The following is a 23,342-nucleotide window of genomic DNA, read 5'->3' on the forward strand; positions in this document are numbered from 1 at the left end:
ATTAGCCATATAGTTAATAAAACCATACGTGTTGATTCAGCTTTAACACGCTTTGTGCAATTCTACACTAATGCAGCAGAGGGCAGCAAACAAAAACGAGTCTACTTTGCAACATTGCTTTTGCCAACGAATAGGAGTTTTCTTGTCGTCTTCCCGGAAGTGAAACGGAAAAAGTTTCCAACTGTATCCGCTTTGCTTCGTTTGCTCGGCTTGTTTCATCAGCCACGCGACTCTCTCCGTTCCCATTTGCAGAGCTTCTCTTTTGGAATGGATGCCCAACGTGTGACCGAATACACGAAGCGGCTCCAAAAGCAGGTTAGCCCCGCTGGATGACGGGAGCCAAGCTTACATTAAAAGAGTCGAACGTGTGCACCAGTGACAGCCACGTAGCTCGACGGAGATTTGACAGAAAAAATAACATTACTTTTAAAATATTGTACTTTTATATTAATTGCCTTCTTCGGTAATATTTTGTAGCGTCTTGTACAATTCTCAAGTCCGGCGCTTGTATAAAATAAATTCGGGTGTTATTTAATGCGCAAATGGGTACATTGTGGTTTGGTTTGGCACACGCTCATCGCGCCTTACGTCGCGATTTCTGACGGCACTGTTTCGGCTTTTCTCATTATTTTTATGCTTTTTGATTGTTCTTTGCCACTTAATGCTTCGCCGAATCATCCACACATACATTTCATACATGTTGGTCCTTTATGTAATTCTGCAAATAGTGTAACTACAACTATAATCGTGCGTTTTTCTCAAATGCCTGATTACGTAAACGGAGTCTTGTGTTGGTCTCGGTTTCTCTGGCCGATGCATTAGGGCCACCTAGCGGCCAAAAGTAGAACATCCGAATTTACAGTAGTAGGAATAAGTATTGACTGACGCTTTGAGAACTCCTTTTTTAAATTATATAAGTCACCTCAGTCGAATGGCAAAATTGAGTTTTTGATTTCGTTTGGATGCACTGTGATCGCTACAATTGCTGCGAGCCACAATAAAAGTGTTTTACGATCATACAGGCATACCTTTATGGACACACCCTAAAAAAAATGGTGCATTTATGGTGCACCTTGTAATATTTGTTGCAGGAGTGCGAGATCCAAAGTCTCTCCGCTGAGATAGAGGGCCTGAAGAAGGCACAGAAGTTGAGTCCATCTTGTCGGTTGGAGGAACTGCGAGAGGAGAACAGCAAGCTGCATTATCGCCTCAACATCCTCAAAAGGGTGAGGGAGCGCCACAATATGTAGATATATATAAAAAATTAACATTGAGGTGGCCGCGGCTGTACGTGTCAACAGAGTCTGCAGGAGGATGCGCCTCTTGAGTGCGGGACCGCCATGGTGAACATCAACCAGCGACTGCAGGAGGTCTTTACCCGGGCAATCCGGGCCTCCTGCCCCGAACTGGACAGCCCGCCGCTTTCCGTCACGCCCAACCAGCAGGCTAAATTTGGCGACTACCAGTGCAACAGCGCCATGGCCATAGCACAGGTAGATGACGTTCAAAATCCAGTAAGCAAGGCTCGTGTCAACTTCCTCTTTGTTTTTCCTCGACAGATGTTGAAAGCAAAAGGCATGAAAGTCAACCCCAGGGAGATCGCGGAGAAGATCGTTCAGAACCTTCCGGAAAATGAGCTCATACAGAAGACCGAAATCGCAGGGCCAGGTATGAAAATCATCTCATTTTCCTTAAGGTGTTTTCTTGGGTCAGGATTTAAATTTCAAGTTGAAAAAGGAGCCCCCATTAACAGCTGTGGGAAATTTTGACCCAACTGTTTTTTTTTTTTAATGTTTTTGATGTGTGATATCAAAGAAAAAGCATACAAAAAAAATAGGATAGCTAAAATATGGCATAGATTGCCAAAACATGTCACCTTTCAATATGGCGCCCTGCGGTCCCTTCTAATTGCTTGCAAACGGGAGGTGGAGAAGTGCACACCGCAGATGTCAAGCTAGCCCATGTCAGGCTCATTTACTGCCATTGGAAATATTGGAACATATTGCACACCTGATGTTTTATTGAGCATTCCCCCTGATTTTTGCATGAATCCTTTCAACGGCAACTCTCGAACAATGCCCAATAGAAATCTTTATGTTGACACCCCAAACCCACCGGGTGGCGCTAGTGGCCAACTTATGACATTTGCAAGCCTTTCAATGACTTTGATGATTGGCTTAGCCTGGACTCCAATAATGCAACAGTCATAATACTCAATGGTATAATACGTATATCAATTCCAGAAATAAACAGCATAGTTACTTTTAGTATTATTACATTTTTACCATTTTTGTACATAAAAAAAGTGTTTATCTATGGATAAGGCTGATGCCACTGAACATTTTGAGGGGTTGAAAGTCATTCTATATTTGACGATGTTCTGAGCCTTTCAAAGTCAGCCCGAGTTGGTTAGTGAAAAATCAAATGGCGAATACTTCCGCAGGCTTCATCAACGTCCACCTGAAGCGATCGTTTGTGTCCCGGCTGTTGAGGAACCTCCTGCTCAACGGTGTGCAGCCGCCTCCGCTGGCCTCCAGGAAGAGGGTGAGACCCCAAAGGCGTCGCAGCTTGGTCACGCCTTCCCGTCACCCGCTTGTGGTCTTCAGGTGGTGGTGGACTTCTCTTCGCCCAACATTGCCAAGGAGATGCACGTGGGCCACCTGCGCTCCACCATCATCGGCGACAGCATGTGTCGGCTCTTTGAGTTCCTCGGCTATGACGTGCTCAGGTAAGTGGACTCCCCCCTATAAAAAAAATAGAAGGGATAAGCTTTTTATTATTATTATTTAGTTCTCATTGATTTTAGAACATATGATCTTAGAAATGACGTCTTTTTTGGTAAGTGTGCTCTAGGTGGCTAGGTGCCCCCCCCCCGTATTCCTTTATTTTTTTAGGGTTGCACTATGTTAGCATAGCACATCATTAACTTAGCATACGTGGCGGAACCGTCTCAAGCTTTATGGCTTTGCGCTCAGGCTGAACCACGTCGGCGATTGGGGCACGCAGTTCGGCATGCTCATCGCGCACCTGCAGGATAAATTCCCAAACTACCTGACGGTGTCGCCGCCCATAAGTGACCTGCAGGCCTTCTACAAGGTGGGTCCACGCTTCACAAAGTCAAAACGGAGACCCAAAAGGAGGCGAGCTAAGCGGCACCGGCCGTCCCGCAGGAGTCCAAGAAACGCTTCGACGAAGACGAGGACTTCAAGAAGAGAGCGTACCAGTGCGTGGTGCGGCTGCAGAGCAAAGAAGCCCACTTCATCAAAGCCTGGAATCTCATCTGTGACGTCTCCAGGAAAGGTGACGCTTTACCTTTTCACCGGAAACGGAACGCGAGCCCTTTTTCCTCTTACCGGCTTTTGCCCGCTCCGATTTTCTACGGGCCAATTTCTAATATACGTTCAAAATGTATATGGAGGAGATGCGAAGAAAATGCCGCCGATGATGTCACTCAAGTTCAGCTGATCCCTCGTTTGTTTGCTTTTTTTTCCAGGATTATTTTGTCATGGAGATTTAAAGTGTCACTTCCTGCATTTACTTGTTTTTTAACCTTTCCCTTTTTTTGGAAATGCTTTCGAGCATTTTTTTTTCCTTTTCTGATTACTGTTTATTCATTTTCGCCCAAGACAATAATAATGAAGTCATTTCCTACAAATGTGCTTTTATTTGAAAGGGTCCAGGGATAATCAGTGTTCTTTTTTTACCTGCTACTTTTTTTTAAAGATTTTTTTTTCCTTTAAATGCCAAAATGACTTTCAGCCAACCATTTGAGGAAGAAAAAAAAAAACCTTGGGAAACTGTGTGGGAAAGGTGTGAATACGATTGGTTAATCGTCGGCATTGCTTTTCAGAGTTCCAGAAGGTTTACGACTGCCTGGACGTCCACATCATCGAACGGGGGGAGTCCTTCTACCAAGACTTGATGACGGAGGTGGTGAAGGAGTTTGACGAGAGAGGTGAGGAGCCCGTTTTGTGAGTGTGGCACTTACCGGATAATGAGGCTTTTTTTCTTCTTTTTTTTTTTTGGATAATGAGGTTTTTTTTTTTTTGTTTTTTTTTAGTGGTTGTCCACCCAATTTAGTGCCAAGTGGTCAAAAAGCCTTGGAGACTTTTTTTTCCCGACTCTGTAGGGGGCGCTAGGGAGCACTCAAACGTATATTTGCACTATGTAAGCTGTCAGGCATTTGCACAGAAATAATCAGTGATGCCATTTAGCCACCAGAGGGCAATGTTGCCCCTGTCATCTATCAACCTTTGCGGTCTTCCTTGTTGACACGGGAATCCCACCAGGGCTGACGGAGATGGACGAGGGGCGCAAGATCGTGTTTGCCCCCGGCCAGTCCATCCCGCTCACCATCGTCAAGTCGGACGGCGGCTACACGTACGACACGTCGGACCTGGCCGCCCTGCGCCAGCGCCTTTTTGACGAGAAGGCCGACATGGTCATCTACGTGGTGGACAGCGGGCAGGTGAGGTCGCCCGCCGACGATCGGCGCAAGAAGAAGAAGAAGAATACACGCTTTGCGTTTCAATTTCAGGGCCCGCACTTCCAATTGGTGTTCGCCGCCGCCAGGATGATAGGATGGTACGACCCCAAGGTGACCCGGGTGGAGCACGCCGGATTTGGAGTGGTGCTTGGGGAAGACAAGTGAGGCGGAATTTTCGTCGAGGGCCAATCAAGTAGTCATAAATTACCGTATTTTCCGCACTATAAGATGCACCTAATAATCCGGTGCGCCTTATATTTGGAAAACGTTTGAAAATATGTCATTGATTGAGGATGCGCCTTATATTCCGGTGCGCCTTATAGTGCGGAAAATACGGTACCGCACATTTAAGAGTATCGATCGGGACGAAATGACTTCCGAATAGACGAGTATTTGGTTCACGCACGCTGACGATCAACAGAGGGGACGAAAAATAGCGGAACTCGAATGATATTACGCCACCGGAGCGGATTCAATTCGTTCTTCTCGATTGCGTCGGGTTCCGCGTCGGTTTTGGCTAACGTTTCAATAATCCCTCCCAGGAAGAAGTTCAAGACTCGTTCCGGAGACACGGTGAGGCTGATGGACCTCCTGACCGAGGGACTGAAGCGATCCATGGACAAACTCAAGGAGAAAGAACGAGATAAGGTGAGAGGCTGGTGCCCGCCTCCCAAAAGTTTGCCCGAGAAGTTTAGCTCGCGAAGTCGCCCGAATGGTTTCCGTCCGTAAGAAGGAGCGATCTAGCGAGGAGCCGCTCGATCTCGGCTTCTCGCCCAACGCAGGCGCTGACGGCGGAGGAGCTGAGCGAGGCCCAGCGCTCGGTGGCCTTCGGCTGCATCAAGTACGCCGACCTGTCGCACAACCGCATCAACGACTACGTCTTCTCCTTCGACAAGATGCTGGACGACCGCGGCAACACGGCCGCCTACCTCCTCTACGCCTTCACGCGCATCCGGTGAGCCGGAGTCCGGCCCCCGCCTCACGCCCCACGCCCCCCGCCTCACGCCCCCCGCCCGCCTCCCGCCGCAGGTCCATCGCCCGCCTGGCCGACGCGGACCAGGCGTCGCTGAGGACGGCGGCGGAGGGCGGCCCGCTGCTCCTGGAGCACGACAAGGAGTGGAAGCTGGCCAAGTGCATCCTGCGCTTCCCCGAGATCCTGCAGAAGGTCCTGGACGAGCTGCTGCTGCACCCGCTCTGCGATTTCCTCTACGAGCTGGCCACCACCTTCACCGACTTCTATGACAGCTGCTACTGCGTGGAGAAGGACCGCCGCACGGGTGAGCGCCATCAATCGGCCAGTGCCGTCTTGGCAAAATCGCATCTCTTGTGAAACGGCAGTATAGTGAGGCTGTTTTTTTTATTTTTTTTATATAAACTAAATCGTATATCCTATGCAAATTGTGGAGGAAAAAAAAGAAGAGCATGTGTATGGTAAAGCCCATGTGTGGTAGGATTTTTTTTTTTTTTTGTAAATAGTAAGGCTATAAAAACACCACATGTAGTAAGGTTTTTCCCTACTGGAAAAAATGACAAGTTTAGTTTTTCTTGTAAAAAATGAGCAGGGTTTCAAGGTACTTGCATAATAAGGTTTTTTTTTGTCCTGAAAAACTATCAATGAATAATGAGGCTTATTTTCCTCAAAAACGACAATGTATAGGAAAGTTTTTGTGTTTTTTTTTTTTTAATAAGGCTTATTTTCTTCAAAAACAACAATGTATAGGAAGGTTTTCCTGTTCTTTTTTATTAATAATGTTTATTTTCTTCAAAAACAACAATCTATAGGAAGGTTTTCCTGTTCTTTTTATTAATAATAAGGCTTATTTTCTTCAAAAACAACAATGTATAGGAAGGTTTTTCTGTTTGTTTTTTTCCCTAAACAATGAGGCTTATTTTCTTCAAAAACAAAATCTATAGTAAGGTTTTGTTTTGTTAACCCATTCATAGACGTTTTTTTTCCCTCAGTAAAAAACAAGGTTTTTTTTTTTAGGGAGGAAAAGACAGCCATGTATAAGAAGGCTTTTTTTTTTTTTCATTTTAAGACCACGTCTTAAAAGGCTTTTGTCTGTTAGTAAAAACGATCATATATAGTAAGTCAACTAATTGTTGATTAGCGCCGCGGGGCTCATCTCCCGGGACCCCCTGGGAAATGCCTTCCAACGCCGGGAAAATTCAATCTGCCGGAAATGTTGCGGGGTCGAAAGCCAGCGGGAAGTCGGCCATTTTGGTTTGCGGCAGACGTGGACAAACTCCGATCGGGAAGGATGTGAATGTGTTTTTCTTTTTTTGATTGCAGGTGAGGTGGTGAAGGTGAACATGTGGCGTCTGCTGCTGTGCGAAGCCACGGCGGCCGTCATGGCCAAAGGCTTCCACATCCTGGGCATCAACCCCGTGCACAGGATGTGATGTCAACGCACGCCAATCCTTCACCTTTCACACGTGAAAAAGAAGCATCAACGTGTCCTTTTTTTAAAAATAAAACGTGTATATGGAATAATGTGTCCATTTCGTTATTAAGCTTTCTTTTTCAACAAAAACTGACCGTGTACAGCGAGGCTTTTGTTTTTTGCCAGTCTAGTAAGGTTTTTTTCCACAAAAAACGACAGTCTATAGTATCTTTTTTTCGCTAAAAAAAAAAAACCACGACAGTCTACAGTATGGCTTTTTTTTCACAAAACGACAGTCTATAGTATGGCTTTTTTTTCCACAAAAAACGACAGTCTATAGTATGGCTTTTTTTTTCACAAAAGAACGACAGTCTATAGTATGGCTTTTTTTTCACAAAACGACAGTCTATAGTATGGCTTTTTTTTCACAAAAGAACGACAGTCTATAGTATGGCTTTTTTCCCCACAAAAAACAGTCTATAGTATCTTTTTTTTCGCTAAAAAAAAACCACGACAGTCTACAGTATGGCTTTTTTTTCACAAAAAAACGACAAGTCTATAGTATGGCTTTTTTTTCCACAAAAAAAGACAGTCTATAGTATCTTTTTTTTCGCTAAAAAAAACCCCACGACAGTCTACAGTATGGCTTTTTTCACAAAAAAACGACAGTCTATAGTATGGCTTTTTTTTCACAAAACGACAATCTATGGCTTTTTTTTCCACAAAAAACGACAGTCTATAGTATCTTTTTTTTCGCTAAAAAAAAAAAACCACGACAGTCTACAGTATGGCTTTTTTTCAGAAAAAAACGACAGTCTATAGTATCTTTTTTTTTCGCTAAAAAAAAAAACACGACAGTATACAGTATGGCTTTTTTTTCACAAAAAGACAGTCTATAGTATGGCTTTTTTTCACAAAAAACGACAGTCTATAGTATGGCTTTTTTTTCACAAAACGACAGTCTATAGTATGGCTTTTTTTCCACAAAAAACGACAGTCTATAGTATCTTTTTTTCGCTAACAAAAACCACGACAGTCTACAGTATGGCTTTTTTTTCCCACAAAAAACGACAGTCTATAGTATGGCTTTTTTTTTCCACAAAAAACAACAGTCTATAGTATCTTTTTTTTAGCGAAAAAAAAAACACGACAGTATACAGTATGGCTTTTTTTTCACAAAAAAACGACAGTCTATAGTATGGCTTTTTTTTCCACAAAACGACAGTCGATAGTATGGCTTTTTTTTCACAAAACGACAGTCTATACTGTCGTTTTGTGAAAAAAAAGCCATACTATAGACTGTCGTTTTTTTGTGAAAAAAAGCCATACTATAGACTGTCGTTTTTTGTGAAAAAAAAAGCCATACTGTATACTGTCGTGTTTTTTTTTTTTAGCGAAAAAAAAGATACTATAGACTGTCGTTTTGTGAAAAAAATGCCATACTATACTGTCATTTTTTGTGAAAAAAAAAAGCCATACTGTAGACTGTCGTGGTTTTTTTTAGCGAAAAAAAAGATACTATAGACTGTCGTTTTTTGTGGAAAAAAAAGCCATACTATAGACTGTCGTTTTGTGAAAAAAAAGCCATACTATAGACTGTCGTTTTTTGTGAAAAAAAGCCATACTATAGACTGTCGTTTTTTGTGAAAAAAAGCCATACTGTATACTGTCGTGTTTTTTTTTTAGCGAAAAAAAAAGATACTATAGACTGTAGTTTTTTGTGGAAAAAAAAGCCATACTATAGACTGTCGTTTTTTTGTGAAAAAAAAAGCCATACTGTAGACTGTCGTGGGTTTTTTTAGCGAAAAAAAAGATACTATAGACTGTCGTTTTTTGTGGGAAAAAAAGCCATACTATAGACTGTCGTTTTGTGAAAAAAAAGCCATACTATAGACTGTCGTTTTTTTGTGAAATAAAAGCCATACTGTAGACTGTCGTGGTTTTTTTTAGCGAAAAAAAAGATACTATAGACTGTCGTTTTTTTGTGAAAAAAAGCCATACTATAGACCGTCGTTTTTTGTGAAAAAAAGCCATACTGTATACTGTCGTGTTTTTTTTTTAGCGAAAAAAAAGATACTATAGACTGTCGTTTTTTGTGGAAAAAAAAGCCATACTATAGACTGTCGTTTTTTTGTGAAAAAAAAACCATACTGTAGACTGTCGTGTTTTTTTTTAGCGAAAAAAAAGATACTATAGACTGTCGTTTTTTGTGGAAAAAAAGCCATACTATAGCATCGAGCTGTTAGTGTAGTGTCAGTATATAACTTAGCATTTCGGTGATGACGCATCGCGGGAGGAAATTGAAATTTGGTCCATTTGTTAGCCAGAGGCTCAAAAGCGCAAAGTGGAGCAATTGCGTCAACTCGTTTCCTGGGGACAAATGTGTCAGGCCACTCGTGAATTGGGTTAGCGGCTTATTCGTCTATTTTTTTATGTCATTTTTAGCTGTGTTGAACAAAATCAAATAAAGAAAATCACGGCGAGCTCCCCAGAGGCGAAAAATTGTATTGTTGCTCTTGGTTATTCGCGTGACTTCCGCAGCTTTCCTCAAAAGTATTTATTCTGAGTTTTTTTGTTTTTTTTTTCCCCCCCACTGAGTAGGTCTTCTTCTTCTATCATATCAAAAAGGTTATGATAACCAGCTTGCGTGTATGTTATGGGACACAAGTTCCATGAATAATTATTTTCACTTGAAATGTCACGTTAATTAACGGCGAGGAAACAAATAATACAAAAAAAAAAAGAAATCCAAAAACAGGGGCGAAAAACTGTTGTTTTACTGATATTACAATGCAAAACAGTGTCGATACGCCAACTCACGAACACCTGTTTCTTCTATCAAATCGGTCCCCGTAGCAACCAAAATATGCATAACAATAGTTCCGCCTGTGGGTTTTTTTTTCCACCTCCATTGATTGTCCGACTCCTAAAAGTCCTAAAAGTCCAAAAGTTGGACGAATTGCTTCTGTCGTCATGGGTTTTCAATCAAGTCATATTTACCACTAGGCAGGGCTGGTGTTTAAAATCCGATGGGAGGGACGTAAAAAATCCTCCATTTCCGGAATGACCCTATTATAAATTACATCTGACACATTGACCACGTGTTTCTTATTAAATATGAGTTTTATGGGACTGACCTTTCTAACCAGCAAATGTTTTTTTTTTTTTTAAACAGCAAGTAAAACAGCTCGTTTGCGCGCACGCGTCTCACCTTGTGGCTGCCACGCCCCCTTCATGACGTTGTTCAAAATCGGACACGAGACATCCATTCAGCCATCATTTTGTCCGCACATCCTCACGACGTTCGCAGAGTGAAACCCCGGGGCCAAAAACAGTCGTTTTACCGACATTAAAATGCAAAGCACCGGTCTCACTAACACCTGTTTCTTCTATCAAATCACTCCCCCTGGGAACTAAGTATTCATAACGACAGTTCCGCCTGCGGGTGAATACTTTACGACCGACGTTGCTTCTGTCGTCTGTCGAGTTTTTATCAATTCATATTTATCTGCCAGGCGAGGCTGTGACATGATTAAAAGCTAAAAAAAAAGTTGACTTTTAATGATATGGCCCCTGTGTTCAAAAACGCCTTCATTAAAAACAAAAAAGACAAAGTGGCTTGTCAGAGAAAAAAAAAAACGTTTTAATTAGACGTTTGGCTCTGATCACTTTACACACGCTCAGTCCAAAGCTTAAATATGTGCAACATGTTGAAATAACGAGGAGCGCCGAGGGACATCCAGCGACTTGTCAGCATCAGTGGTCGAGCGGACGCCAAGAGGTAGTTGCGGCTCGTCCCGACTTGGCTTTCAGCGTTTTGCCTTCGAAATGTACAAAACCGAATGGAGTCGGTCCGAGCGCGAGCGTCTTCATACGGGCGTCAGCTCGCGCAAGGACGCTTTGAGGGCCAGCAGAGCGGCGACCATGCGATGCCCGCCCACTTTGCGGTACCACGCCGGAGAGCGCCCCCTAGAGGACAACACACCAAAGGCTACATATATAACATATATTTTTTGTGGGTTTTTGAGCTATAAAAATGAGGCTATAGTGTGAAGAACTGCCTGTCATTTTGGTGACAGAAAAGGGATCCCGAATCTGCCAAAAGGTTTCCATGCTCATTTTTTTTTCCCTCCTTGAGTGGGTGTAATGCATTTTCAGCCAAAAAACGTTCCTCCCGCACAGCAACTGGGACTTAAACATCAATTTGGTGTCAGAAAAGGGACCCCGGAGTACTGACAAGGCCTTTGAATCCAAATCTCTCTTTTGTGCCTGTCTGTGTGTGTTTCTTTTTTAAGGAGTCTTGGAGATTTGGGCTTCTGTGTGCAGATCTGAAAATCATTTTGGTAAGCGAAACGGGATCCAAAATCTGTCAAAAAGTTCGTATGTTTACTTTTTTTCTTTTTTTGTTTTCCTTGCGTGGCCGTCATACATCTTCAACCTAAAAGGTTCCTCCCACACGGCAACTCGTAGTTTACCATCGGTTTGGTGACAGAAAAGGGATCCCGGAGTTGCAGGCAAGGCTTGAAAAGTGACTTTTGTGTGAAAGTTTCGAGTTTCGAGAGAGAAGGGACGTCAAGCGCTTACCTGGAGTCGGTGCGGCACAAGTGCGTGAGGCGTGTCTTGGCGCCGGCGGGCTCCAGCAGGTAGAGGCAGGCGTGCGTGCGCACCCGCACGTGCGCGCCCTCCGCCGGCGCCAGCGGGTGCTGCGTGGACACGGACGACACGTAGAGCGGGCCGCCGCTCGCATCCGCTTGCCACGTCCTGCCACCCACAACACACGCGCAACCAGTCAATCTTTGAAGGAGGGTTAGGGCTCGTCTTTGAAATTAGTCTTAGTTTTTCCCACTGGACTACCGCTACTACGGACTAGGGTTTCAAAGTAGGTCTATGGTTTCGAAATAGGTCTCGTCCTTCGAATCGGGTTTAGTTTTTCAACGGGGTTCCCAATTAGGGCTCACGTTTCAAATTGGGCGTCCAAATTAGGGTTCAAACTAGGATTCAGGACTTGAGATCTCGGCATTTTCCCAGAAAACAAATGAAAATCAAATCTCCCCTTTGTCGTTTCGGCGAGAGAAAATGGATCCCACGGTACAGAGGAAAATGAATGTGAAAGTGTATTTGACTGACGTGTGGTGTAATTGTGCTCGGACGTTTTTGTGATTTGTGTGTTGCGGTGTCTAACATTAAAAAAAAAAAGAGAGGTGTCTGACTGACTGAGGTAACGCAGAGTTCACTTGCGCGCCGACAAAAAAACCCGAGCGGATGACAAAGGCAAACACACACGCTGTCAAATCTCATCTGACTCCAGGCTGAGATTAAATATTCATCAGCCTCATTCACGACAAAAAAAAAACTCCCTCCGCCCTGAAATCACTTTTCTGTAGCTGTTTTTTTTTTTTTTTGTGTTACCTGAGCAGCAAGTGCTCCCGCGGCAGGCGGGAAGCCAGGCCGGCGTCCCGGCCCCGCAGGACGTATCGACAGACGTGGGCGCGCTGGCCCAAAGTCTGGATGATGGCGGCCCGCTGCACGCCGTCCTCCCACGCTCGCTTAAGGTCCAGGAGTTGTCCCAGCAAAACCTCCGGGGCGGCGTCCACCTCCGCCGAGACGCGCCACGTCCACAGGGGCCCCCCCGCCCATGTCTGCCCGGACAAAAACGCACCAAGAATGATGTTGAACTCAACTTACTGCAGACTGTTTAAGCTAACTGTATATAAAGGCAGTTTAAATTAAACTATAAAAGCGTTCACAAGTACAATGGACCCCCTGGTTACAGTGTCCCTGGCTTACGTTTTTTTTTTTTCATGTTGCAATGTGGAATACTGAGATTTTTCGTCCCCGCTTTGCGACAAAAACAACTGTCATGACCTCAGGGGGTTGGCTGTATTTGTGTTGTTTTGTCTCCATCTGCAGGCGTTTTTTAGGCCATTGCACTTATTTTCTGTTGCCCTCAAATGACGGAGATGCTGCTCTGCTATTGGTCGGCCTCACTCGTTTCAAAATGGCGGAACGGTAAAGCTTTGTTCTTTCGCGAGGGGTTACAAAACTGTATTTATAGTGCATTCTACTGCTTGATTCAAACTTTTTGGGGTTAGCCATGGGTCCCAAGATTTCTAGTGATGTTAAAGAGAGAAGTAAGAAGATTTATATGGAAACGAAGCTGGAGATCATCAAAAAATCTGAAGTACGCTACCCTTACTAGGGAATGTGGGCATAACAAGCGCCAAAGGTAAATAAATCCTTTCTAAATTTTTTATTTATGATGTTTTCTGATTGTATACATGTATATTATATATACGTAGCACTTACTATACTATTTCGGTACCAATTTTTAATATGTATGTACCTATTTAACATAGGTTTGGATTGCCGCCTTACGAGCTAACCGCGGAACGGATTAATCACGTAACACGGGGGTCCACTGTAATTAACCATATATACATTTTCTAGCTAACATATAATGCAGCTAATATCTAAAGACTGGTGAAACTCACTAACTGTATAAAGTTAGTGAAATTAACGTAGCTTCGACTAGCTAAGCGCCGATACACGACGTAGGGGTGTTCAAGCAAGCCAAGTGTTGAGTACACCAAAGTTGTTAGCTAGCTAGCTAGCGTGGTAGAGTAAGTGACCTTGTTGACGGCTAGCTCCACGTGTTCGGGAGCGGGAAGACTTTCCCAATCCCCGCCGTTGTCCCCGGCTTGTTTGATGAGATGGCGCGTATTCTGCTGGAGTTTCCTCAACTTCTCCTCCAGTTCCTCCGAGGTCGGCTCGTCGTTCGGAACGACCCAGTTCGGGCTCAGATCCGGCCAAAACTCGGGAACCTGCGGATCAAATTCACAAGCCGTGACGGAGGGCCCCGCGTTGCGTTTGTGCGCGAAAAACTACCTGGAAAAGTCGTCGCGCTTCGGTGATCATGTTCGCCAGGCCCTGCGCGGCGGCCAAGTTCTCGCTCAGGTCGCGCTGATCCGGTCGGCCCAGGCTGTACTTTCTGTGATTCCTTCTGAAGTCACAAAAAAAAATCATTTTCAATGCTGCTGCTCCAGTGCGCAATACAACTAAGGAGGGATCCGATTTTTCTCCCCTAAACTTCTTAACTAAAAAGTGACGTAAAGAAATGAAGAGGACCCAATATTTATAATCAATCGACAAAAATGTTTACTTTTCAAAGCGATGCCCAAAAGAGCGCTACAGCATTCAAACGGAGGTGACCAGTTGCCATGTTAGCGTTAGCATCTTACTTGATTTTTCACTTTTCAATGCTAGTTGATTGCCGCTATTCGCTCAGAATTGGGATCAGGCTGGCGCGCATAGCAAAAATCTACGTATAATTGACACCAATTGTTTTTAAATAAAATGCCGCGATTTAGATTTTCCTCCATGTGGCTCCCGAACGAAAATGAATGACCCCCCCCCCCTGCGTTAAATGTAAGGTCTATTTGATTGTAACGTGTGTGCGGGGTGACCTTTTGCCTGCGGGGGTGTCTCTTTTGAGGGCGTTGAGGTGGAAGAGCGAGGGCGCCAGGCACACCGCCACGTTGGTGGGCGTCATGTGGTTCTGGTCCACGCACGCCACCACGTCGCGGAGGAAGAAGAGCAGCGTGCGTAGAGCCTCCCGGTTCTCGTCCGGCAGCAGCAAGATGGCCGCCTGGGCCGCCGCCAACTGTTGATCCTTGGGGAAATCTGCGGGAAATCTTCGAATGCTTAAAAATTGCACATTTCTCCCAGGTCTACAATTTTTCAGATCGATTTTTATTCTTTTTTTCAGATTTCGAAGACTGGTGGTGAGTCACACAAATATGGAAAAAAAACATGCAAAAGGAAGTTATCGGCATGGGGAATGAGATGACTGTTTTGAACTTCAAATGTATGGTGTTTTGTTTTTGTTTTTTTTTAATTTTAGGTGAAAAAGAGGAACCTGAAAAACAAACGCTTACATTGATAAATGCGCAGGAAGGATTCGCAGAGCCGGAACGTGAAGACGGGCTCGGGCAGGTCCCGGAAGTACTGCTTGACCAAGTCGGCCACGTCGAAAGGCGACCGACCGTCGTAGGAGACGCCGTCGGGGTCCGACTCCAGCGTCTCGCGCAGGGACTCGATCCGAGACTTCGAGCCCGACTTGCGGAAAAGACCCACCTGGAAATCCCGCGGGACGCGTTAGCCGACGACTCGACGGCGCCGCCGCTGGCCGCAGGCGGAATGACGCGCACCTGTTCTAAACATTGGGTCCGGAGATAAAGGAGCGCCTCCAGGATGGCGGGAGGGAGCGGCTCGCCCGTCTGCTGCGCGTTGACCAGCAGGGGGACCCCGAAAACCCGCCGGGCCTTGGCGCCCGACGACGACCCCTTGGCCTTCCTCGCCGGCGGCTTGGGAACGCTCCTGCGGGCGGACGCGCGTCTTTGTCATCGTCAAAGTTGGACATTATTGTTTAGACCCATTAAAAAAATTTTAAAAAGTAAACTTTTTGGAATATCAGTTCAATTTCAGTGTGGTAAACTTTCTCATATTTGGACTTTTTCTTCTCATAAAATGAGAACCTTCTTGGCCAATAATGGACTTAATTATGCATAATTTTCTTTTGTGTAAAGTGGTGTTGATTGGACGATGTGACTTGTTTTTTGCCAACTATTCCGACTTTCTACACATATAAACACGTTCGGTATACTTGCGCTGGAAATTAAAACTTGTTTTGCCATAAGTTTTTCATAGTTATGCGTCTTTTTCTATTATTAGTACAATATTATTCCTGCTTTTTTGCTATAACTTTGCCCGCATAATGTTTTCTCATCAGAATCAACTTTGATACCGTAATTTAGATTACTTTTCAATTGTGGTCTTTCTCATAATTGGTATTCTTTTCATTTCTGCCTGAATGACATCATTCACATCAAATCACTTATTTTATTTTCATAGTCCAATTGCATACGTGCAAAAATGACATTTTTGTACTCGGTATTTTTGTTCCCATTTTGGAGCATGCTGGTTTTGCTTCGGCCTGTGAATACTTGCCCGTCCTCGGGAAAGATTTTGGAACGCTTCTCCGAGATCGCACAGATGAGCCTGAGACCCGCTGTTGATCAGATTTTTTTTTTTTTAATTTCTGGAGGCCATCAAACAGCTTGGACGGTCACACAGGAAACTGAAAATCCTCAACGTGGCCCGATGTGTTTCCTTTGAAGGAAAAGCCAAATGAACCGTTTTTGTTGTGTGTGTGTGTGTGTGTGTGCGTGTGTGTGTGTGCGTGTGTGTGTCCCTGACGGTTGAATATGCACAGCTTGGAAAAAAAAAAACATGCAGGCTCAGGAAATCGTGGAACAAGATCAAAGACCGGGACATTTCGGGACATTTTTTTTTCTGGTAATGGCCAATGTAGTTCTTGCTCGGCTCGTCATCCTGTTTGATGGCGGCGCTACGAGAGCCTTCCAGCGCCGCCGCTATCATTTCCTGCAAATCCGAGAGCTCCTCTCCTTTCCTCCGTCCCCTTGAAGGACGATTTGAGCATTTTTGGCGCCTCTGTTTTCTTCAATGGGCCACCTGGCCTTTTGTGAAATCCTGTTTCAAACCTTCCAAACCGGAACTCAGTTGGGGTTGAATTTGAGCGGCGACGCGTTTCAAAATGACCCCGATGACCTCTTTCGGTAAGGTTGTCGTTCTGGATAATTTTTGGCACTGAAATAGTTAAATTGTATTGAAGGGAGTGTTAGAATTGATTTTTTTCCCTACCTGATTTACTGTGAAAATATTTAGAAGATAAGAGTGATTTTTGGCCTGTTTTACTGCCACTTCCCTACTTACTTTCCTCCTCCTTCAATTTGCAAGAGGGAGTTAATCTAACATTGTTTTGCATTATCTTTAATCAGAAGTGGATTAAAAAGGACAGCTCGTCCAAATGAGGGATTAGCTCCCAATTGGCTGCTAAGACATCCTCAATTGTCTGGCGCTGAGCTAAAATAAAGATTAAAAAAAAAAAAAGAAGCTTCGTTTACATTGGGACAGAGGAAATTGCCGGCTGATTATTCATGTAATGGAAAATGAGTATAACATTTTGTTGAACAAAGACTTTTTTATTAACATTGATGGGAACTCTGTGTACCATATTTTCTGCACTATAGGGTGCACCTAAAAGGCTTGAATTTTCTCAAAAGCTGACAGCTCGCCTTATAACTCATAAGTTTTTCCTTTCGGGGAGACAAAAAATAAAATAATGTAAATTCTTCTATTTTTACCTCCGCATTTCAGTTATGAATGTGTTTTTTACAGGGGAAATTTTCATAATATTCGAAATTTTCACAAGATTCATTCATAAAATGCAAAGAATCACTTCCTCAAAAGCAAACATTACTCTGCCATCAACCTCGTTACAGTATATTATCTCCAGAGTGGTAATTTTTTTAAAGATTTCTCTGGTGTTTAAAAAAATAGAATAAATGAATAAATTCTGCTACTTTGAGTGATTTTTATAGCCGGTCGGCAATTTCGGCCTTTTCAAAACAGGCGGCCGGCGCGTGACAAGGAGACAATGAGCGGTGGTCAAAGATGCCCTGGAATTCAAGTTGGGCCCTTACCAGCTCCAGCCTTGCTTGCTGCCCGGCGAGTGTTTGTCCATCAGGGAGCTGAGCTTGAGCAGGGCCAGCTTCCGCAGGAGAGCCAACCGGGAGACGGACTGCATCTCCACGCCCGGACCGGCTGGCAAAGACGGAAGGCTCTGCTCGCTGGACCAGTGCGGATGCTGGCTCGCTCGGCTGCAAGCGTGAAAAGAAGAGGACGATAACGAACACGGCACTGGACACAAATGAAGGGGCCGGCTCCCAGGAGGACGCGGAAGCGCAGGGATCTCCCTTACCTGCTCTTGTCTCGCGGCGATGGCGCCTTGAACTCGTCTTCGCTCGCCGAGGACTTCTCGCAGCCCTCCTCCTCATCCTCCTCCGAATGCTGCACCTCCAGGTGGATGCGGGTGGGGGAGGAGGGGCAGGGGGACGCGGCGGAGGAGCCGTTGGCGGGCGAGTCGCGGGAGCAGGAGGAAGCGGAGCAAGAGGCCGAGGAGGAATCTCGCCGACAGTCGTCTTCGGATAGACTCTCGGTCCAGGTGGAGACCAGTTGCTGCAGGTCGCTGATCCTTTCCAAAACGGTGTCCAGAGCCGAGAAAACGTCCTCGCCTCCCAAAAGTCGAGACACCTGACAAACAAAAACACCAAATGATAACAGGAAAAGCTCTTGAAAGTCAACTTTTTACAGTATTCCCTTGCTGTAACGCTGTTCGCCTTTTGCATCCACACACATGCAATATGTTCGTACGCACCTCGTCCCCCATCCTCTCCATGTCGCTGGCGCTCCCCCCGCTGCCGCCTTCGCTTTCAGACCGGTCGTCCGGCACGTTGTCGTAGATGCTCAGCCGGTGGTCCGCCGGCGCGCCCCGTCGTCGTTCCTGGTAACCGTGGAAGCTGCCCGTCCTCCAGTTGATGGACTGGTCCATGATGGGGGACAGGTGGGCGTGTTTGTGGGCCAGGGAGGTTGGAAAGGTGCCCGGTTTGTGGCCCTGGGGGATGTGGAAGAGCAAGTTGTCCTGGCTGATCTTGTTGTTGTTGTTGTTGTTGATCTGGTCTTTGTAGTCCTGGAAACAAACCACAAATTCCTGTCATGTGATGGACAATTTCTCATAAATATTTAGTGACTCGCTGGACTCTATCGCAGCCACCGTTAGACAGTGGGCTGGTTATGTCCTAAACCGGTTGCCAGCCAATCACAGGGCACTCAAAGACAAACAACCACACCCACAAACACAGAGAAGAACAATTTAGAGCCTCGGTGTCAAACCCCAGTCCTGGAGGGTCGGTATCCTGCAGGTTTTCTGGTTTTCTCTCTCAAACTCACCTGATTCAAATGATTAGGATCATTTTCAAGCTCCCGCAGAACTTTCTCATGAGATAATCCCTTATTCCATAGAACACGAATGGTAGGTCAATTCAACACACTAAATCACAGGTGTCGAACTCCAGTCCTTGAGGGACGGTATCATGCACGTCTTCCAGTTTTGATTCAAATAATTAGGATCATTTGCTGCAGAGCTTGCTAATAAGCTAATCATTTGAATCGGGTATTTTGGGGAAAGAAAACGGGACAACATGCAGGATACCAGCCCTCGAGGACGGGAGGTCAACACCTGTGATTTAGAGTGTTCAATTGACCTAGCATTGGTGTTCTTTGAAATGCGGGATAAAAGCAGAGTACCCGGTGAAAAGATGAACTGACCGTGGCGTCCATTTCAGCACGTTTACAGTTGCTCCTGACGCGTGTGACCGGGCTGGGCGTGCTGACGGCGCTGCTGCTCTCCGAGTGGCTGTTACTGCTGCTGCTGCTCATGGCGTGAGGGGACGACGGCGAAGAAGACGCACGGCTAGGAGTCAACAGTAAAAAAGAAAAAAATTGTTTTCCATTGGCATGGCAAAATGGTACAGTTGTGGTTTGATTCAATGAAAGGCGGCGGATCTATGAAGGAGCCCTGAGGAACACCACCAGTGTAAAGCCAGATAAACAAAAAAGTATTCTCACCTGGAGGGACACCCTCCTCTCGCAGACCCTGGGACCAGTCCGGCCGCATTCCCATGGTTCCTCGGTGCAGAGAGGAGGCCGCTCGTTGATCTCAACCTCAGTTTCTCCATCTTCCTTAGAAGGCTCGTCCCCTTTTTGCGGGGCGGTTTGTCCACTACGCACGCTTCCAAACTCACGGTAGACGATCCTCCGGTGCTTTCGACCGCAGGCGACGGGGGTCCGCTGAACGAGATGTCCAGGGACGGGGTCTTGTTGGAGGAGGAGCGGCGCGATGAACTCCGACTGGTAGCCTGCTCGTCCGTGGCGCTTCGGTTAGGGTCGCCGCCTTCTCTTGGGATTTTGCTTTGTTGGCCTTCGCTCTCTGCGCTGCTTGAACTGTGTATGGAGCAGATGTCGTGGCGGTCATCGTGGCGGTCGCACAGAGAGTCGGGAGGGGATCTCGAGCCATCAGATAGGTGGAGAAATTCCACAGAGGAGTCCAGGCGCCGCCATTGGCGCATCTGCCCGTCGTGGATCCACCTTGGGCTGATGGCGCAGAAATCGTCCTCGATAGAGTCTTCGTCGCTCTGCAATTGTCCGATTTTACAGATAAAATATCATTTAACCTTTTCTCCTTTCGACAAACTAAACGATGACCATGAAGTAAACATCACGGTGCGATGTCGTTTCTTCAATCCTCACTCTCTCAAGTTAACTCACTTGATATTTGGTTTTCGGCAGATCCAGTCTCATTTCTGCACATTTGTTCAACGTGATCAAACGCCTGTAGAGAAGAAGTAGTTACTCAAAAAGTGAAATAATACGGTGGAGATTTATTTCATGAGGGAATCAGTGCTAATTTAACTAGGTAGCTAGCAAGAATGTACAGTAAATGACAGTTTGGATTTCAACGCCTTAGTAAAGAGGATACTACTTTGGCTAGGTAGCTAGCGAGAAAGTAAATGATAGTTTGGATTCCAAAAGATTGAATATTTTTAACGACAACGACTCGAAAGACTAATATTTCATCAAGGGGAAGCTTTGGGCTGCGGGATTTCCAATATTTAGCCTGAGAAGAAGGACTACAGCAACAACAGCGCCATTAAATACAAAACTAGGCCTTTGGTGTTTAGCAGCTAAACTAATGCTAGTGAAAGCTAATGCCACAAAAAGTGTCAATGTTTTTTTCCCCCCACCAAGAAAGATACATATTCTTCTGTACGCTACAACTAAGATTTTATAGTTCAAAAACCAGTAGTTGCTAAAGTACATGTTTTTTGTATGTTTGTTTTTTTAAGTATGACAAGAATGTTGCCTTAAAATTGCTTAAGTTAAGTCTCAATTCTATTAGCGTCGTCCGGTAGCCGCGCGTTTCGTTTTTAGCAGGAGGTGGAAGTTTCCCAGGACTTTTTCGCTAGCGTGACATCCCACCAAAGCACGAGTTTGCAGGCGGGCGAAAACATAAACGCGAGCCGCCGTCCAAATCGCATTAAAGTCGAACGGCAATTCCCAAAGTGTTTCAAGGACTTCCAATGTGGCTTTGGAGGCCTTTTTCCTCGGCTACGATAATCAACTGCAGCCAGATTCTGACAACAATCCTCCAACATCCTCCTCCGGAGAGTTTTACCTGCAGAGGGACTCCAGAGCATCTTTATCCAGGAAGTGGTGATCCCTCTTGGCCAGCTCCACATCAATGGGAAACCTGCAGTCTGATACGCAAACGGAGCAAACTTACATTTGGATTTCCTCGGGTCGATTGAGTTTGGTTTGGTCTTTTTCCTGCTTTCAAATCACTTCCAAACGTAGTAACGTGAGACTCTCGGTAACTCTCAATCTACTTTCCTACCATTCACCGCTATCAGAAACCGATTGATACCTTGCTGCCATAGTGTCTTCCCTAACCTCTCAGGGCAGCAAGTGACTTTGTAACTCGGGCTAATCCTAAAGAATAAAAGAGGGGTGGACAGGATGTGCATTCAGAACGGTAGAAGATCTGCGAAAGTGCACATCTCTGTGGGCACTCCTCGCGAGTAAAAAGAGTTCGAGTCTCTTGTCTTCCTTTGTGTTTTGTTTATTAAAATTTTCTAGATTGACTTAATCTGACATACACAACAACGATCACTCAAAAGCAACACATCGGTCACCATTAGGGAATGGCGAAACTACATGGATACCTGGGCTTATTTCAAGTTATCGGTACTGGCGATCCGGTATCAAACACCCCCAGTTAACACGGCCAATTTGCTCTCGATCGTATGGATCGATCTTTGAAAATTCAAACCTTAATCGGGGATCCTTCAAGATAAACAAAGGTCGCTCATTTACCTTTGAACAACTGTGCGTACTGAGGGAAACCAGCCGCTCGTAGCCAATCGCAGGCCTCCTTGACTTCGATCTCTGCAGGCAAATAAAAACAACAACTCTTGAATCAATGCCAATCGCTTGACTCTAGTCCAAATATTTGCACTTAATCAGCCGTCTCTTTATGAGCTTTCATTCCATTTGCGTCGGATTCGACCCGGGGGCGCATACTGGCAATTCATTATCGGTGACAATTTTAATTACCGCTGACTGGTGGAGAGCGGCGAGGGAACTCCATCCATTTGGACTCTTAAAGTAAGACGTGAAAATGCATAAAGACGGAACCCAGATACATTTGAGGCCGAATGAAACAAATGAGACTGTTTGTAAGGCACTGATGCGGGAAAGTCAGTCTGCGAATAATCCAGTATATAAAACCCAGCTCCGATTTAGCAGAATCTTAACCTTAACGGACCCCTGGTACTCTTTGAACTCAAGTGTATAAAGCTTAGCGAGCTCTATAAGGGGGAAAAAAGGGCTTTCTATCACCTCTAGTAGAATGATCCGAAGAAGGCCGAAGAAGCCGGCTGAAGCGCTGAGCCTATTTGGGAGGCCTTACGACAGAGATGGGACATTTGAGCTTGAAATTGGATTCAGTGTGCTCGCCGACCAGGTGGCGGATGCTGCCGGAAAATAATCCAAGGGATATGTGCAAGTGTGGATGGCGGAGCCCTGGTCTGAGCAAAGTACCACTATTCTTCCACTATCGCCGAGAACCGGCTTACAACCTGCACCTCTTCAATGCAAACCATCAGTCACTATATATGTACAGTGTATATATGTACAGTGTATATATGTACAGTGTATATATATATATATATATATATATATATATATATACAGTGTATATATATATATATATATATATATATATATGTAAATAAATATATAAATAAATATATATATATATATGTAAATAAATATATAAATAAATAAATATATATATATATATATATATATATATATATATATATATATATATATATATATTACCTCATATCATAGCCTCATAACTAATAAACACAATTTTGAAATGTATATACTTAAATATACATATATATATATATATATATATATATACATATATATATATATATATATATATATATATATATATATATATATATATATATATATATATATATATATATATATATATATATATATAACGCAAAATGGTGGCTAGGCGTTGGCCCAGCGTAATCGCACATCCACATCTCTTATCGAGAGTCCAAAGGGGCCACGCCGCAACTTCCTTTGACACGCAATCATTCCCAAAAAGGAAGAGGCCTTTGCCCAACAGGAGCCGGCCAGATAGCATCGCTTACGTCAACACAAGACCGCGGAACACCAAGACCGGTCGGACTCAACGCTTCATTGTTGCCTGTGACAGCCGCCGAGTGTTTTCTTCCTCGCCCGGCCTTAAAACTTCGACAAACTAATTAGGTCATTTGTGAATCGGCGTCATTTTCTCCCGCGTTTCTATTTCTGGCCATTTCTATTTTTTTTCCCGCTTACATAACTTGCTGTCAGATGAAGATTTAGGGGCATGTTCCGACACAATTGCACCTTCAAGGGCCGGGTTT

The 23,342-nt window shown here is 44.7% G+C and overlaps 2 protein-coding genes across 6 annotated transcripts in view; one reads left to right on the top strand and one right to left on the bottom strand.

Annotated features, from left to right (window-relative positions):
* The first annotated feature begins 172 nt into the window (after positions 1-172).
* On the top strand, positions 173-6,974 carry rars1 (arginyl-tRNA synthetase 1). Of its 3 annotated transcripts, none has more exons than XM_088441795.1 (15): positions 173-315; positions 1,092-1,226; positions 1,302-1,493; positions 1,560-1,668; positions 2,444-2,544; positions 2,607-2,728; positions 2,976-3,096; positions 3,171-3,300; positions 3,851-3,955; positions 4,290-4,468; positions 4,538-4,647; positions 5,029-5,134; positions 5,269-5,441; positions 5,516-5,763; positions 6,780-6,974. In XM_088441795.1, exons 1-15 carry the CDS (start codon positions 268-270, stop codon positions 6,887-6,889), a joined length of 1,989 nt encoding a protein of 662 aa, XP_088297921.1. In that variant the 5' UTR covers positions 173-267; the 3' UTR covers positions 6,890-6,974. The 3 variants fall into 3 exon arrangements, with proteins under 3 accessions (XP_088297921.1, XP_088297922.1, XP_088297923.1); XM_088441796.1 differs by having other exon boundaries at positions 5,217-5,441; positions 6,780-6,947; XM_088441797.1 differs by having other exon boundaries at positions 5,220-5,441; positions 6,780-6,947.
* A 3,530-nt stretch (positions 6,975-10,504) lies between these two features.
* Positions 10,505-23,342, bottom strand: part of LOC148408457 (rho GTPase-activating protein 7) — a 44,501-nt gene continuing 31,663 nt past the window's right edge. For all 3 annotated transcript variants that reach the window (XM_088441746.1, XM_088441744.1, XM_088441745.1), the window contains exons 2-17: positions 21,721-21,792; positions 21,023-21,104; positions 20,116-20,179; positions 19,417-19,982; positions 19,117-19,261; positions 18,167-18,478; positions 17,711-18,042; positions 17,433-17,609; positions 15,078-15,246; positions 14,805-15,003; positions 14,334-14,550; positions 13,756-13,870; positions 13,500-13,691; positions 12,280-12,509; positions 11,455-11,631; positions 10,505-10,839 (exon numbers count right to left, since the gene is read on the bottom strand). In XM_088441746.1, coding sequence (XP_088297872.1) covers positions 10,740-10,839; positions 11,455-11,631; positions 12,280-12,509; positions 13,500-13,691; positions 13,756-13,870; positions 14,334-14,550; positions 14,805-15,003; positions 15,078-15,246; positions 17,433-17,609; positions 17,711-18,042; positions 18,167-18,478; positions 19,117-19,261; positions 19,417-19,982; positions 20,116-20,148 — 2,964 coding nt within the window. In that variant the 5' untranslated portion in view covers positions 20,149-20,179; positions 21,023-21,104; positions 21,721-21,792 and the 3' untranslated portion in view covers positions 10,505-10,739. The remainder of the gene's footprint in view (positions 10,840-11,454; positions 11,632-12,279; positions 12,510-13,499; positions 13,692-13,755; positions 13,871-14,333; positions 14,551-14,804; positions 15,004-15,077; positions 15,247-17,432; positions 17,610-17,710; positions 18,043-18,166; positions 18,479-19,116; positions 19,262-19,416; positions 19,983-20,115; positions 20,180-21,022; positions 21,105-21,720; positions 21,793-23,342) is intronic.

This window comes from Hippichthys cyanospilos, chromosome 18 (genome assembly GCF_059441005.1).
Source record: "Hippichthys cyanospilos isolate Australia breed blue-spotted pipefish chromosome 18, RoL_Hcya_1.0, whole genome shotgun sequence".
Classification (NCBI taxonomy): domain Eukaryota; kingdom Metazoa; phylum Chordata; class Actinopteri; order Syngnathiformes; family Syngnathidae; genus Hippichthys; species Hippichthys cyanospilos.

What these genes read in the sequence shown, in the direction of transcription:
- rars1 (XM_088441795.1), top strand. Translation starts at nt 268, where the DNA reads ATGGATGCCCAACGTGTGACCGAATACACGAAGCGGCTCCAAAAGCAG. An exon ending in GCCTCAACATCCTCAAAAGG is followed by an intron (nt 1,227 to 1,301) that starts GTGAGGGAGCGC and finishes ACGTGTCAACAG; the next exon opens with AGTCTGCAGGAGGATGCGCC. An exon ending in GGAGAAGGACCGCCGCACGG is followed by an intron (nt 5,764 to 6,779) that starts GTGAGCGCCATC and finishes TTTTGATTGCAG; the next exon opens with GTGAGGTGGTGAAGGTGAAC.